Source organism: Lycium barbarum, chromosome 9, assembly GCF_019175385.1.
Source record: "Lycium barbarum isolate Lr01 chromosome 9, ASM1917538v2, whole genome shotgun sequence".
Classification (NCBI taxonomy): Eukaryota; Viridiplantae; Streptophyta; class Magnoliopsida; order Solanales; family Solanaceae; genus Lycium; species Lycium barbarum.
Genome location: NC_083345.1, coordinates 13,464,252 through 13,481,105, shown reverse-complemented (window position 1 = coordinate 13,481,105; position 16,854 = coordinate 13,464,252). Strand labels below are relative to the sequence as shown.

Below are 16,854 nucleotides of genomic sequence, written 5' to 3'. Positions count from 1 at the left end.
ATTGGACGAATTGGATGACATGCAAATTTTGTTAATTTATCATAAATTATGAATAATTTAACAAAACAGATAAAAGCAAGATAGTTAATCAATTAATGTAGGCCTGCCCTAGGACGATGAGGCCCAAAATTGCACAATTGGAGCTTCAATGAAACCCGAATGACTTACAAAAAATTCCGCGGATTGCCCTTCATATGTATTGGTCTTTAATTTTTGCCCCTCAAATCGCTAGTCTTTAATTTTGCCCCTACTTCTCATTTAATGAAAATTTATGGGCCAAAGTACCCTTATTCGCTGGTCTATGAAACCATAGATTCTGGGTTCGAACCCTAGCAGAGTAAAAAAAAATAAAAAAAAATAAAAATTTGCAAGGCAAGGTTTACATAGAAACTACGCCTATTCGGGGAAAAGTTATGTCTTAAGGCATAGGTCTGTAGGATAACTTAATTTCTACAAAACTATGCCAGAAAAGGCATAGTTTCTATGTAACTTAATTTCTATAGAGTTATGCCGGACAAGACATAGTTTCTACGTAGTTACATAGAAACTATCCCTTGTCCGGCATAACTCTATAGAAATTAAGTTATACTACAAAACTATGCCGAAAAAGGCATACTACAAAAATATCCTTAAGACATAACTTTGCCGAATCGACATCGTTTCCATGAAAATCTTGTTTTTTACTCTGCTAGGGTTCGAACCCCAAAAGTTAGGGGTAATTTCGAGCACCTTTATTACTTAAAGTGCTGAAGGACAAAATTAAAAACCAGCAATTTGAGGGGCAAGATTAAAGACCACACGAAATAGGACATTTGTGCGAATGACCCAATGACTTAGCTCTACAAAGCCCAAACAACTATGAGCCCATCTTTTACTTATTTCAATAAAGCCCAAAGTACTCTAATCCCACTCTCGAAGACATTTTGACTTTAGTCTCCTTCCAATTTTATAGATGTTCTCGAAGAGACTGGTGAACTACAAAAATGACCTTAGAGATGAGTAGTTTGATCTTTATAACCCCACTAGCCTCACGGAAAAATTTCAAGTTTTGGCTTCTGACCTTGAAGGGTTGTTCATGGGGCAGAAGAGGTCAAAAGTTCAAGATCACCCATTTCCATGGTCAATGGGTGTAATTTGACATCTGATTTTAGTCAACGAACCATAAATCGTGTAGTTCTTCGTGGATCAAATAATTTTTCCATTTTTAAAAAGTATAACTTATAAGTGATCTCTAATTATTTTCATTCACTAAATACATTATAATTGAATCGTGATGGTAAATAAATGAGTCATTGGATAACATGGCACTAGAAGGTGGAATTTTTGCACGGTTGTCTCTTTCTGGATAACTATTTGGTAAATGACCCTCTTTTTATTCCTCGGTCAATTTATGGACCTTTTAGACTACGGTCCAGATAAGCCTTTTTAGAAAACTTAGACCACGCTTGGTAGAAAGTACCTTCCCCTTTAACGGGACATACACGACACGAATCTGCATTGCTTGAGGCCCCAAAACTGATAGCGAACGTATGGGAAACAAAAAAACAAAAAAAAATCGCACTTTAAAATGTCATTACCCGCTTTATAATTTTTTTTTTGATATTCTATACTAGTTTACTCTTGAAAAAGAGCGTTTATCTTAGAATTTGCTTTCAAGTACTTGGACGAAACGAGACCCAAAAGTTTTCAGATTGTGTATTCAGATCAAATCAATAAAATTATTAATATTTGAATATCAATATAACATCTTCATCAAGGGAATATAAAATATTACTAGTAGTCGAATCTTCATCTCCTCACACTGTCACATACACGCACAAAAAAAAAAAAAAAAAAGTAAATGAGTATGAACAACTTATCATTACAGTTACCTTACAATTCTTCCTCAGCTGAATTCTAAATTTGAACGGGGAAACAAGTTAAAAACACCATCGAACACATAGATGCAAAACAGCAGAAAAATCCCCCAAAAAAAAAAGTAGTTAATTAAACAAACAAATTGAACTCTACATGTAAAGAGCTTCAGTACTAGAAATAGAAATTTGTCAAAATTACTTGACATGTTTTGCACTTAGAACTCCCTTTGTTAATTACTTTCTCCAATTTTCTTTTTCTTGCTGAAGATTCCTGTGCTGATCCATTCTGTGTTATGCAGTTAGTACCTATGTTCCGGATCCTGAAATCAAAATCAAGAAAAAAGAAAAGACAAATAAATATTTATGTTAAAATCATTGTTGTGATAATTTACTGCGGATTTAACTTATATACACTGACAATGAAACTGTTATAGTTGCAGGATGGCACTTACGTCGAAGCCAAAAAGTGATCTGCAGTAATTAGCTTGAGTAGTAAGGACACTGTAATTTGATCCACATTCACTATCTTTGATTGAAATATTTGATTTATCAAGCTTGATGGACCAAGGGTACTGATAATTTTGAGTTGTGGATCCAACATGTGAAGATGATCTCTGCATTCTCACAGCCCTTGGCACATTTCGTCCTTCTATTGATGGCCTTCGCCTGGCACTTGGTTGCCTCTCGAATGATTCAGGACGTTGTTTTGGGGCACTATGGGATCGAGCTTTAGCCATCGATGACTTAGTATTCGCCATGTAACTCGGATAAAATTGAGGATACTCATTGTAAAGGGATTCTTGTTCTGCATACTCTGAACGAGCATACGAGAATGGGATTCTTGATGGATCGGGTTTTGACATTGCACTGTAGTACTGAGGGCTGCTTTGCGCTGTCCCATATGAGAAGTCTTCAAAGTGGCCACTACAGGCTCTTGGGCTTTGATCTGTTATAGCTGATGGTGCTGGAGAAATGTGTTGATATTCTTGATTTGAGTATCCCTTGTGTGGTGAAAATCTTTGTTCTGTTCTCTCTGTTTGGCCTTGGTTTGAGTAGCTAGTTCTACTCTTTGTGCTACCCTTTGATTCACCTAGATCCATTTCGACAATCTTGATGTCCTCTTCATATTCCTAATGGTTCACATTGACCAAACGGAGCATTAGATAAAAGGGTTCCTTGTTTTAGTCATATAACATTAAATTGTGCATCAAATGTAGGACGTGAAAATTTTCATGGAAGGAAAATGAAAATGTGAGACATACTTGATATGAGTGCCTAAATCTGTTGTCCTGCGTAGATTTTCTGTGAACAGATTGCCTTGGATGGTTGGGATTTTCATCTTCAGCCATTCTTATTCTTTGGGCTCGAGCTCGAGCTTGAACAGTTACCAATGCTTGCATACATCTAAGAGTAGCAGCAGTCTGTTTTCTTACTAAATGTCCTCTCACTAAGGCCTGCAACTTCACTAGTCCTTTTAGTGCATTCAAGGCTTTTCTTGCCTGCATAAGTTACCAATGCAACAGTTGCATAAAAATGTAATCTTGGATGTTATATCAGAAAAAATTGTTACAATTAAGTGAAAATTGCATATTACCAAATAACCGCGGAAAACTGCTTGAATCTTGAGAGCCGAAGCCTGTTCAAGTGCAGAGGCTCTAGCAGCAGCAGCGACTTGGATTGCTGCTACTGCAGCCTTGGCAGCGGCCGCAGCTGCATCAGCAGCTGCGGCCGTTGCAGCAGCCACAGCCAAGGCATGCTTCTTATGGTCATTTTCCGAATCAAGAAATTCGTGTTTTGCTGGTGGTGGGGTGGTGGCGATGATGTCGGGGCCACTATGACCTGGTGGGGTGGCTGATGACCTCCTGAAACTCCACCTCTTCTTCTCTTTAGGAGTTGTGGAAGGGACTGAAATTGGTGTTGTTGGTTGCTCATTGCTAGTAGTACAGTTTTGGTGATGATTATTTGTGTTCTTCTCTCCTTCGAATTTTTCTTTCTCTTTATCTTTTTTTCCTGTCAAGAAGCTCTTTATCCACCTACCTGTTTTCCCCATCCTTTTCACTATCTTCTAAGCTAGCAATGCATCATGAAAGGTGCAAATGAAGAGATGTAGTAGCTAGGTAGATGGATGTGTCTGAAAGATGGTGTAATATTTGAACTTCTCTATTGATATGTCTATATCTTACTTCAATGAATGATCAGCAGCTAAGAATACCAGTTTGGCTTTTTTCATTGAAGCAAGAATTGAATGTATATGCCTAGGTGTTAACTACTACTGTTGCATTATATCCTCTTGCTTTGCTGTATTTACCACTTATAAAAGTACTAACATGATCAAGTTATTGTCTTGATTCTCTATTTATTTTTTATGGAGGAATATAGGTCATATGAGGAAAAGAAACAGCAAGGAAACTCCTCATTAAAGCCAAGTGGCAAACTTGTGGGGGGATTATGGAATTGATTCTTTACCTCTTTCTTTTCCATCACTAACTTTTACCCTTTTCAAAATGCATCCATTATTAGGGGTTTAGATCAGAATAAGTTGGTAACTTCATTTAATTTTTTATACCTTTTTCCTGATGCATATAGTTATTTTATAGAAAAAGCCATGTGAAATAAAAGTCAATGAACATGCAAATTCCTTGTAATGTACTCCTAGCTAGTCAAGATTGGAAGTGTTAGGCCACTAGTTGTGTTGCTTGGAGAGGGGTGGCTGTTGGCTCTATTTCAGTTTATTTTTGCACAGACAGCGTCAAATTCTTTTACACTATCAAATTAGTGACCTATAACAAAGTGGTTGTATTAATACTTAGTACAATTGGATATAGATATGATTAATATTTGAAAACAAAAATAGTTTTTAAAGTTGAAGCTGAAAAATGATATCTGAAGTTATCTTTGGACATGTATTGCACTTAAAAAAAGTTAAAATTTTATGAAAAAAAGAATTTGAAAAACTAACCAAAAAATCGGTTTATTTTATAACCAAATAATATTTTAATTTTTTTTAGTGATTTTTATATCCAAATGGCTCCTAATAACCAAGAAAATAAAGTAAATAACTATATATAAGTTAAATTCGTTCTATTTTAAATCAGTAGGGGGTGTATATGGACCTACATAATTAGGGTATGGACCTCTTGGGAGGGGTGCCCCAATGAATCAGAACATGTGAAATCCCTTTCCAGATGTTGGGATTGAACACTTTCACTGTCATTTTCATCCCATGCTTCATGATCCAAGGTAAAGTCACTTTTATTTATACTACGAACAAGGCTCAAATATCTCATTGAACTATCGAAAATGATTAATTTATGTCACTCGTCAATAGTTTGGCTCATTTATGTCATCGAACTATTGGAAATGACTCATTTATGCTACTCATCAATAGTTTGACTCATTTATGCCCTCGCCCGTTACCAAAATGACTCATCCATGCCATTTTCACTGACGCCGATTTTATAATACCAAATATGAAGCGTGTCCTTCAATTAGAGGCAATGGCGGAGCCACAGTGTCGAAGACTGGTTCAGCCGAACTCACAAGCTTTCGTTCAAACCTTATACTCCTATTTGCTAAGAAATTTAAGTAATATGTATCAATTAGTAATTTAGAACCCAGTAACTTAAAGATTTGAATTCGTAACCCACAAACCTCAAATTCTAGCTCCGCCTATGATTAGAGGTCTACGTCGTTTAATTAAACAAGCCCAATTTTAAATTTCAAATTAATAAAAAATACTACTCATACACCTAACCCACCCACAACCATAATCTAGTTGGAGGTCACGTATCATATCTGGTATTGTAAAGCTGGCGTTAGTGAAAAATGGCATGGATGGGTCATTTTGATAACGGGCGATGACATAAATGAGTCAAACTATTGATGTGGCATAAATGAGCCATTTTCGATAGTTCGATGGCATATTTGAGTCTTCTCCGTTTATACTATACTAAAAATAAAAGACCGTCCAAGTACTCCTATTATTGTTTTCCAAGATAATGCTTCACCTAAATTTGAAAACTTATGTTAATGCAATAATAATGCATCTGAATATTGTACACAGAAATAATGTCCCACAGAAGTTTTAATGCAAATGGGGCAGTGAAGGACTAGTTTTAAATTTTAATGGTAAGGAGATATGGATAGCAGTCGGTGAGAAGACATTTCCATTAATGTTTGAAATAAGCCCTTAAATGGACTTCTTCAAGACAGGGCAGCGGCAGATGACATAAATTAGGTTTTGAAGTATTAATGTCTGTTTTCCCTCTGTTATTATTTGTACTTTTAAGTGGTCAAGTAAATTTTCCATATTAAAGTATAGAAATGCAATTTATACAGTACTAATTGTGATGTAATTTCTAACTCTGTTCATATTCTATATATTTGAAGAAAAATAATTGAGAGTTCAATGTCTAACTTTACTTTGAAAATTAGATACTTTCATCCGGCCATCATTTTCAAATGAATTCCACTCTGAAGAATATACGTTTTTAATCTTATGTTATATATGCATTAGGTATTTGACTTATGTTAGGTCCTTAAGATACTACTACATTTTTTCGTGTTACATGACAAATAAGTAGCTCGATTCCTTTTGCTTATCTTTTTGTAACATTGACGAAGGGAATACGGTACAAAGCAAGTATTCTGTTATAAATGAGTTCAGAGTATAATACTTGTCGGAGTCAAGTCAAGATTATGTGATTTGAATCCTATAATTTTAGCGTAACTGACTTGCTCTTGACTTTATCGCGGAGAAAACTTATTCCAAATAAACAATTTACTACAAAGAAATATTGATATGTATAAAAGTTCTGGTTCTTCAATGTGTAATAACCACGTACTCCAAAGAAAAAAGAAAAATAAATTGCGATAAACTGAAGCATTATAGTATATGTATAGTGCAGTAACGAAGAAAGACAAATTTCCTGTTATATAAAAGATTAATTAGGAGTGGTCATCATGTCAACTATTTTTGATTGTTTAGATATTGTAGTAGCTTTTTGTTAAAAGTTAATTATAATTGGTGCACGAACATTGATTAATGAGGGTCCGAAGCCATGAAGACAAACAGCATATGAACAATTTATTTTCCATTAGTGGAGTACTGAATAATTTAGTTGATGATAAGTGATTAGTTGGCAATCACATGGATTGCTTAAACCTCTACTGTGTTTGATTTGACGAAACACTGTAGCTACTTCAAATTAACCTCCTTTTCAAATTAACCTCCTTCCTTTTTCTTTTCGTGTTTAACCTTTACTAATTGATTAATCAAGGAATTTCAGAAAGGCATGTTATATTCTAGTTATCTCACTTTCTTTGGTGAGGTAAAATTGACATTTCTGGGCATGAGACTTTCAACATATATGGTGATTACACTTGTGGAATTTTTTTCTTCTTCGTGCTGAAAGTTTTAAATGAATTCGACACAAGTCAACTAGATTTAAGGAGTGATCAAAATAGAAATAATTTTCGAATTTGATTCTATAAATATTCAAGTTTGAGCCATTGAGGAGTGGAATTTCGTCAGTTTAATAAGTTAAAAGGGACTCCAACTGATAATTGAATATAAACTCGTGATATTTTGATTAGTTCGACAAAATATCAGAAATTTTCTATAACTAGAGTTCCAAGATTCAAGAAATTAAGTAAATGGTTCATTGTCCTTGCTCATTTTAACGGAGCATTCTATTTATTTAAGTCTAGCAGCTCAAAATGTGACATTTCTTCAATTCAACACAATTTCACGAAAACAAGAAAAATAAGTTATCCAACATCAATGATATTGGAGAATTATCATAGGTGTGAAATTGACAACAAAAAGTTTGAGTTGACTAGAGTCAAAGGACCTAACTAAAATTGCAAATCAGGACTTTATATTAAAGAATGTGAAAGGTGCTTTCTTCTGCTACTACTTTTTCTTTGGAATATTATTGCTCCAACTATATATTTATTTTTAAAATAAATCTAGAGTTTTGATCAGTCAACGAAGGTTGATTTACTGGAAGATCTTCAATTACGTGAATCAGATATCATGTGGGCACCAGTCCATACCCCTTCAGAAACATTCTGTAAACTGTGTCGGTACATAATTTTTGTGGTTATCTAATTAATTGATTAAATGAGTAATTAAATAATAGATAAATTATAAATTGATATTCTTGGACTCTCTGTTTTAGCACTAACCACATGTATTATCAGAAATATTTATTTGCTAGTGGCCATTCAGTATTTTCGGTTGTATATTTATTTTAACTCATCCTTACGAATCATTTGTCTATACTCGTGGTCAATTTTTTTGTTGAACACACAAGCACATGCTTTTGTTCCTCTGATTATAATTGCGGTTTTTTTCTCTGATCATTTTTGGTCGTTACCTTGAATTGGCTCTATTAGAACTCCAAATCCCACCCATTAAATTTTTATTCTCTCTGCTAGTGTGTGTGGGGCAGATCACGACCTTGTGTTCCCTTCACAAGTTGGTATTGTCTCTATTAATTCATATTAAAGTGTGTTATTAGGTACACATTTATTAAAATTGAAGTATCTCATAAGTATTAATTCTAATTTAGGTATTAAAATGAAAAAAAGGACAAGTTTAAAAGACCGCTTATGTATTTGACCATTTTCAAATGCATGCGATTTGACGGGAGACTTCTCGGCCAAATATTTTTAACCATCTTCACCTCATATCTTTTTGATTTTCTATACAGCTCCTTCAACCACCTGGTCAGGGTTCTATTGGCTTTCTATTTCTATACATAATTGTTACAATATTAGATACAAAGACTTGATATAACAGCCTCCTGGATTAACTTGTTCTTGCGGGAGAAAATATCGTTATTCTTCTTTTAATTTATTGAAAATGTATTTTTTTTAAAACAATTTATCGTGGAGTGTGCTCGTGCAAAGAGTACAAGCATAAAAATAAAAAATAAATAAATTAAAGAAAAATAGAACACGTGGAGATAGTCAAACACACTGGTTTCTCCGACTTTGGGTGAGAAAAGGTTGAGAATTAAGGTATTTAGGGATTTGCATTTTACCAGAAAAAATGGGAATAAAAGTATTGCATCATATTCACCAAAACAAACGGATCATGTCGGATATTTTCATCCACTTACCGATGCTTATCCACTCTTCCATCTTTAATTTCCCTCAATCAACCAATTCCGATGGCTTAAGTTATGCTACGTAAACTTCGTAACATATAGTACTCCCTCAGTCTCATATTACTTGTCCACTTTCTTTTTTTAAAAGTCAAATTATATAAAAAAATTTATCAACATTTTGAGATATATTTTTTCACCATATTGATATGACAAGAATTGCAACTTGTAACACTTTTCATGTAGTTTTTGAATATCTAAATTATAATTTAAAAATATTGAATTGATGTAATCCAATTTAGCTCAAAAGATTGATCAATTTGACTCTCGAAAAGCGAAACAAAACAACTAATATGAGACAGAGGGAGTAGTATGACTCTATTGAGTATGGCCAGCTAGAAAGAACTCCGATTCCCACCCAGTAAAAAAGGGATAAGTGGTAAAGATTTCTACATAAGAAATCAAGGGTGGAGTTAGAAAACGAATTATGGATTCGGCCAATGGTAAAGTCAGAATTTTCACCAAGGAGTGACAAAATATAAAGAAGTAGAAATATCAAAAAGACAAGTGGAGTCAACATATAATGTGTCTCTTATCTATCTACGCAATGTAAAGTTCCCGCGAATTGACACCCCTTGGCAAAGAGTGGCTCCGCTACTGAGTTCGGTCGATCTCAATAATTTTGGTCCAAATTCTATATTTATTTTTAAAATTTTTATTGAATATGTATAAGTTACTAATGTAGAACTAAATACTCCCTCCGGTTTAAAATAACTGTCCACTTAGCCTTTTTCACACCACTTAAGAAAACACTAACTCCTATAAGAAAACTTTAACTCCTAAATTTTTTTTAAGTATTTTGACTTAACTACCCTTAATTAATAAGACTCTTGCTTATTTATTGCCTTGAGTAAAAAGGGGCAAATCGGAAAAAATAAAGTTAATTCCTTCTTTCATATGTAAGTGGACACTTATTTTAAACCAAAAAAAAAAAAGCTAGTGGACATGTATATTGAAACGAGGGAGTAGTAAACTTAAAAAGTATATCTCCGTAATTCAGACGGATATCCAAAGTTGGTGAGGAAATTGCACGACTTGTCCTTCAAATGGGTTGGTCTTTAATATTTTTCCCTCTAGCAATCGAACTCATGCCTAGTGGGCATAAGTTTTTAAGTCATACGGGACATACCTTGTCGGACATTATGATGCGAAAAACATTAATTTATCCTCCGCGAAATAGTTATTTGTTACGAAGGGCAAAAATAAGATCAGCACAATATTATAAGGACATAAGTGCCAATGACCCAAAACAGGTCCCGCATAATTGGGCTTCATCTCACTTGTTTCTTAGCCCACCAGATTGTGTTTGTAAGTTGGTCTTATCGTTCTTTTTTGGATCTCTAACTGACGAACAGGCCCAAAACTAAAAAGGAACAGCCAGGGGTCACTTGAAATTTTGGCCCTCTTTTGTGCTGGTCTTTAATTTTTGTCTCTCTAGTCAAATAACATTTTTCCGGAGCATAAGTGTATATTTCTTGTATCATAATGTTCCACAATCTACTACTATTCATATTATAGAACGAACAGCAAGACTAAAGTCTCGTAGTAGTCAATCTCGAATTGCTGATGAACACAGAAGTACTTTCAAGGCTAGAGCCGCCAAAATGGATCCGTCATTTGAAAGGACCTCAAAAAGGGCCCAACCCATCCCCAAAAGGGCCGCTGGCTAGAACAGGTCATTTCTTCTCTTTTTACAATTAAGATTTTTTATTTTATTTTCTTCAATCGAAATGCACTAACTTTCAGTTAATGCCAATTAACAAGCAAAAAACATAGCAGAAATGAGATCCTAAATAGGTTGTCAGAATCTGATAACAAGAACATAAGATCCAACAGAGACAAGATATAATAACCATCATATATCTATACATGTATAACAATAAAAATGAGTTCTTAAGATATATTGTTATACAAATGAACAATAAGGTTAGAACTTTTTTAAACCTAAAAAGTATGTAAAGAGGAAACTCAAATTGAATGACCAAGTAAATTCATTTCAAAAAACAATAACCCAGTAAATCATTGAAAAGACTAATTTTTTTTAATCTTTATTTGATAGTGTGTAACAACGTAAGATTTGTCTCCTTATTTTTACTTCTTTCTTTAAATATTAATTACATTTTTTACTACGGACGGCTATTGACCCAGCCGGAGCAAAAGCGTTGAATATATTTTTTAAAATATTTTCTAATGGGAAAATTCGGAGAGATTATAAAGTGGAATCGAACTCTCACCAGTAAAAATAATTCAGATCGCTAACTAACTAAGATTTTCTTATTGGATATACTTCAAGAAGTTTAAATAGACAAAATAATCGATGAAAAAAGATGAAGAAAAACCTGAATTTTCTGTTTAAACATTTTCAACCACAACCATGAAGACTTCTTGCGGAATATATTTTTAATCTAAAATGGAGTCTCAGTCATCTAGATTTCGTAGAGAGACTTGCATCTCATTAAATTTTTCATTTAAGAAATTATATTAAATATAACGAGGTATGGAAAATGCACTGACTTAGTTATTCCACAAAATTCATCTAGAACTTCGAAGGAATTAAAATTGGTATGCTAAGAAGTAAGAACCATATAATCATTTTGTCTAATTAAGTGGCTTAAAAAATGCCTTGACCATATCTACAATTAATGTGAGCACGAGACTACTTCAAAAGCCCGCTAACGAGTAACGACTAGACATGATCTAGATTTCTAGTGCCAATTTATTAATGAGCTTATTTTCATTGTGCAAGACAAAATGGGCGGAGTGCGGCCGATTTAAGCCTCATTTATTTGCATGTAATGAATTTTTTTATTTAATCATTTAAATCTTAGTTATTAAGTTTATTTTTAGGTTTGATCTTAATTGTTAAGTGCATTTATTTTGTTTATTATTTTACAACACTTAAGAAATCTGAATAGATCTTTGTGATTAAGATGTATAACGTCTTAATATCGGTAAGATGTCTATCCAATGAATTCTACAAAAATAACAATTTACCACTATTCCATCCACTTTTAGTACTAACTATTTTCGTCGCCCAACATTATCAACTATCATCATCCACGACCACCATTCTCATTCACAACAACCACTTTCGCCGACCATTAACAATTAGTTGTCATCACAACTAGCCACCATTTACATAGCCACCGACTATAATTACCATAACATTTACCATTCATGCACTATACACCATTAGCAATCAATAATTATCGCCAATCACCTTATCATTCACCATTATCATTAACCATCACTGATATTTGTCACAATTATCAAACGTCATTGTCATGTAAATATCTTTGGACCAGTTAACCGGACACAACTATATTCCAAGATCTAGAAATAAGATATTTACATTATACACATATGTTATGAGCTTCCAAATGTTCTCATAACTAAGATCTTCTAGTGGGCATATCAACCATATTCTTTGCATTTGAGAAGAGACGAACTTTTTCCAACTATACTGAGCCACATGTGGAAGTGCTTTCCTAATGGCTAAGGCTTCACCAATTATAACCTTCTTAAATGAGTAATAATGATCATGCGTTTTCTAGAATAGCAAAGGTGAAACTGGAAAAAAATTAATGTTTCTTTAGATCATTAAGTAACAAAAGATTTTGAACCAATTTTTTCCTTTTACTAAAGTAACAAATAAACATAATGGGATAGAGTATTATTTTGTATTTTACGTGTACAAATTCAATTGTCACCACACACTTTCTGTCTATTTTATGTTGAAATAGTATTCGTTGATCACTTTTCAATCTTATAATTGAAAATTAGCGACTGTCATGGACTTAAATTCCATTGCGGACGTTCATTTGTGGAATTTAAAACTCTATAACGATCACCACTCTTCAATTATAGGAGTTACAAAGTGGCTATTTATGAATTTTACCCTTATTTTCCCCTATTTGAATCCCTAGTTCACCTCGACAAAAAATGAAAATTTGAAAAAAGAGAGGTAACTGAGTGTCGACATTGAAGAAATTATATAATATAAAAAAATGGTGATGTGTGAAAGTGAAAGTGGGAGGAAGCTATATAATTTAATTTCTTGCTAGATTAGTGGCCAAATGCTATGCATGAAGAGGTGTGTTTATGAATCAATAAGGTCAAATGGTGCCTACCATATGGTAACAAATATGTCAGCCACCTCTACCCAACCTATGAATTCCACCACATTGCTGCCTTTCATTAATGACAATTTGGGGAAAATGGAGGAAAATTCTCCAATGCACTTTGGGCAATGTTATTGAATACATGCACTGAACTTTATTCTCATAAGAAATGCAAAGAATTTCTTTTTAGGAATTACTATTAAATAACTTTAATTCTATTTAGAGAACAAAATCACCTTAATTGAATCTACACTAAAGCTAAATGATGAGATTAATTAAAATCAAGGGTGTGTGAAAATATCAGATTTTTTCCTTCTATTTTGATTAATAAGTTCCGTAAAAATCAGAAAAATAACTTTCCTACTGAGAATAGAAAAAATAAATTCCATAAGTCATATTCTATGCGCATAGTCTCCTTCCGATCTCAGCACCTTCAAACACCCACCCCACCCAACCCCAATAATATTTGCTTAGATTTATATATGCTCTTGATTCTTGAGACCATATTTCTTGACACTTTATCAAATATTAGGAAATAGATTTTGAAATCACTTATTTTTCAATATATTTTCCTCAGTATCAAATACACCCCAAATTTATACCCCATTCTGACATAGATACTGCCTTTTTTTCTGGTTGGGGTTTTTGCCAAGTTCCTTCGACATGTTTCTCTCAAGCGCCCTAGTATACTCTACTTGTTCACCTGTGTCGGTTTGGGGAATACTACGGGAGGGTGAATGAATTCCAAATAGAAAAAAAAATTGTAACACATTGTAGAACTTCACCCCCTCACCATCGGAGGTGTTCAAATTAGACCGAAAAATCGATCTGAACCGGTAAATCGAGTCAAACCGACTTAAAAAACCGAAAACCGGCTTGGTTTGGTTTTAAATTTTAAAAACCCGATAACCTTTGGTTTAGTTTGGTGTTAAACCAAAAGAAAATTGAACCAAACCAAACCAATAAATATATAAAATATTATATATATGTACACACACATTAACTAAATTTTATCTATTTCTTCATAATTTTTGGCCAATCCAAGTCCAATAATAATTCAAATAATGAGAAAAAAAAAGAAAAAAAAAAGTTTGGCTCATTTATTCACCCTAGCCCTTAAGTGTTCTAGAATGCTCCTCAAAGACAGAAGTTGCTATTATCGTTATTCTAATTGATTGCTGATGTTAGGCGTATTTATATGCTTATCCGCCGTATATTACCCATATTATACCTTGTTTAGAGGACGAATTAAGCTAAATACATCTAACTAATCATTATTCTTGCATTACGAGCTAATACGTATGTGTTTGATGCAACCAGGCAATTTGGAGAAAATGCACGGTGATTTAGACGAAAATGGAAATTGCACGCAAAACTCGTCTAATTGTCAAAATGAAGAGACGCCTCGCCAAGCTCAGGCCAAAGCGAGCAACTGGCGAGCCCTAGACCTCGCTCAGCGAGGATGAGCATGAAATTTGCCAAAGATGGAAGAAATTGGCTAAGTGCAAAGTTGACATGTGACCTCGCCGAGCGTGGCTCAAGGCGAGGCACAGTCGAGTTTTAAGCCTCGCTCAGCGAGGGTGGTGTCCAAAAGTGCAGAAGTTGGAGAAATTGTCCAAGTGTGAAATTGAAGAGTGACCTCGCCGAGCGTGGCTCAGGGCGAGCCATGAGCAAGTTTTGGACCTCGCTCAGTGAGCATGGGCTTCAAAATGCAAGAGTCCAGAATTTTTCTAAGTGTAAAACGAGAAGGGGACCTTGCCGAGCATGGCTCAAAGCGAGGCCCTGGCAAGTTTTAGGGGTCGCTCAGCGACCTCCCTCGAAGAAAAGGTACTCATGCAAATTGTTAGACCCGTTTTTGGTGGGCTTTGTAGGGTTATTTCTCAACACTATAAATAGCACCCTTAGTCGTTTTTTGAGGGATATTACGTATTATTTCGCAGAGAGAAAGGAGGAAGACTTCTTAAATTCATCTTTTCTTCATTCGAACATGAAATTCAATTGTTTTAATCCGACTATGAGCGACTAAGCTCCCTTGTTCTGGGGTTATGGCCAAAGTATGATTGTTGTCGTATGAACTTGGGTTGACAATTCTCCTATGTATCATATGAGTTATTTGCTTAATCTTGTGCACAACTATTTTACTGCTTCGCGACCAGTAGGATAAATATTTGATTCTTAGATTGAACTCGAGAGAGGAATACTAAGTTAGAACGAAGACTAAGCAGAGTAGGATCCTAACCCTAGGCATCGGGGAGCAGATTCGCGTCTAGGATAAAGATATACCTAGTTCGGCCTACTTGGTTGATATACAGGAATTATGAATGCGTTTGTATGAATGTTCATGACCATAGAGATATAGGCGTGAAAGTAATACAAATAGGTGACTAGAGAACTCGAGGGATTCGTAGTCATAAAATTAACCCTGTCAATCAGTAACTCGATAAAGAATAAGAGTCAACGATAGCGCATGCGTAACATGAATACGATAGTGTCGTAAACCTGGAATGTCTGCTCTCTGTGATAAATTCAATCTATAACCACGGTTGTTACAACTTGTTCACATACGTAGTGTTTATTTCCTTTTTGCTATATTTAGTAACCTAAACAAACATCCTTTTATTTACTTGCATAATTAGGGGCAATAGTATTATTTCGTAGAACCGTTGATCATAAGTCTCTGTGGACACGATAACCGACTTCAAAAGTCACTATATTACTTGGCAATCACGTATACTTGCATGTGTGTTGGAAGCCAACAAGTTTTTGGCGCCGTTGCCGGGGACTTAGAAATCAACTGTTTTGCCAGTATAAACTATTTATACTTTAATTATCCAAGTATTAACATCTTGATCTTAGCTGCTATTTGATTGCAGGTACTCTAATCGAATGCGAAGGACTGCGAGTCAAAACAATCTTGAGCAATTCTATCCTGAACCTGAACGTACTTTCAACCGGCGCAGGAGAGATTTGAACTTATTACAGAATCCACAGGCTCTAGTTGAATTACCTGTGGTCATGGCAAATAATCCACCAACGAAAGTGAGAGAGGTTGCAGTGCCTCGTGTGGCAGATGTCACTTCAAGCATTGTCAAGCCCACCATCGAAGGGCACTTGAGCTGAAGCATCCTGTGATTCAACTACTTTACTCTAGTGGACAATTCACGGGAATGTCACACGAGGATCCTCAGCGTCACATCCATACTTTTCTGCAGATTGTCGATACCTTTGCTACTGGAAGGGTCACAAAAGAATATGTGTGGCTGACACTGTTCCCCTTCTCTCTATTGGGGAATGCAAGTAACTGGTTATTAGCAGAGCCCGCCAATTCTATCACTACGTAGGATGACTTGGCGACAAAATTCTTGACAAAGTTCTTTCCACCAACAAAGACACCTCCCCTTCGAAGGGAGATCATGTCATTCAGGCAGAAAAATGGAGAAAATTTGTATCAAGCGTGGGAGAGGTTTAAGGGTCTTCTCAGAGATTGTCCTCACCACCATCAGACGAATGAAGTTCTGGCACATACATTTATTGAGAGTTTGGATGCCCAACATAAGTCATCACTAGACATTGCTGCAGGAGGGCAGACCCTCGATCTAAGCTATGAAGAATTATTCACATTATTGAACAGGTTTACTCGGAGCACTCCAGACTGGCAAGATGACACAACCAGCATTTCAGCTAAGAAGGCACCTGGTGTTTTTG

General features: G+C 34.9%; 1 protein-coding gene and 1 pseudogene across 1 annotated transcript; both read right to left on the bottom strand.

Moving 5' to 3' along the window:
- Window positions 1–1,625: 1,625 nt before the first annotated feature.
- LOC132609704 (protein IQ-DOMAIN 19-like) lies at window positions 1,626–4,178 on the bottom strand. The gene is made up of 4 exons (XM_060323814.1): window positions 3,451–4,178; window positions 3,119–3,355; window positions 2,309–2,986; window positions 1,626–2,176 (listed from the first exon to the last, which is right to left on the bottom strand). The coding sequence occupies exons 1-4, from the start codon at window positions 3,904–3,906 to the stop codon at window positions 2,156–2,158; spliced, it is 1,392 nt and encodes a 463-aa protein (XP_060179797.1). The 5' UTR covers window positions 3,907–4,178; the 3' UTR covers window positions 1,626–2,155.
- A 12,373-nt stretch (window positions 4,179–16,551) lies between these two features.
- LOC132612419 (small nucleolar RNA R71) lies at window positions 16,552–16,645 on the bottom strand (annotated as a pseudogene).
- Between the last annotated feature and the right edge of the window lie 209 nt (window positions 16,646–16,854).

Coding starts and splice junctions, on each gene's coding strand:
- LOC132609704 (XM_060323814.1), bottom strand. CDS start 3,906: ATGGGGAAAACAGGTAGGTGGATAAAGAGCTTCTTGACAGGAAAAAAA. Junction 2,987..3,118: donor GATTTAGGCACTCATATCAA/GTATGTCTCACA, acceptor GTGAACCATTAG/GAATATGAAGAGGACATCAA. Junction 2,177..2,308: donor GATCACTTTTTGGCTTCGAC/GTAAGTGCCATC, acceptor TTTTGATTTCAG/GATCCGGAACATAGGTACTA.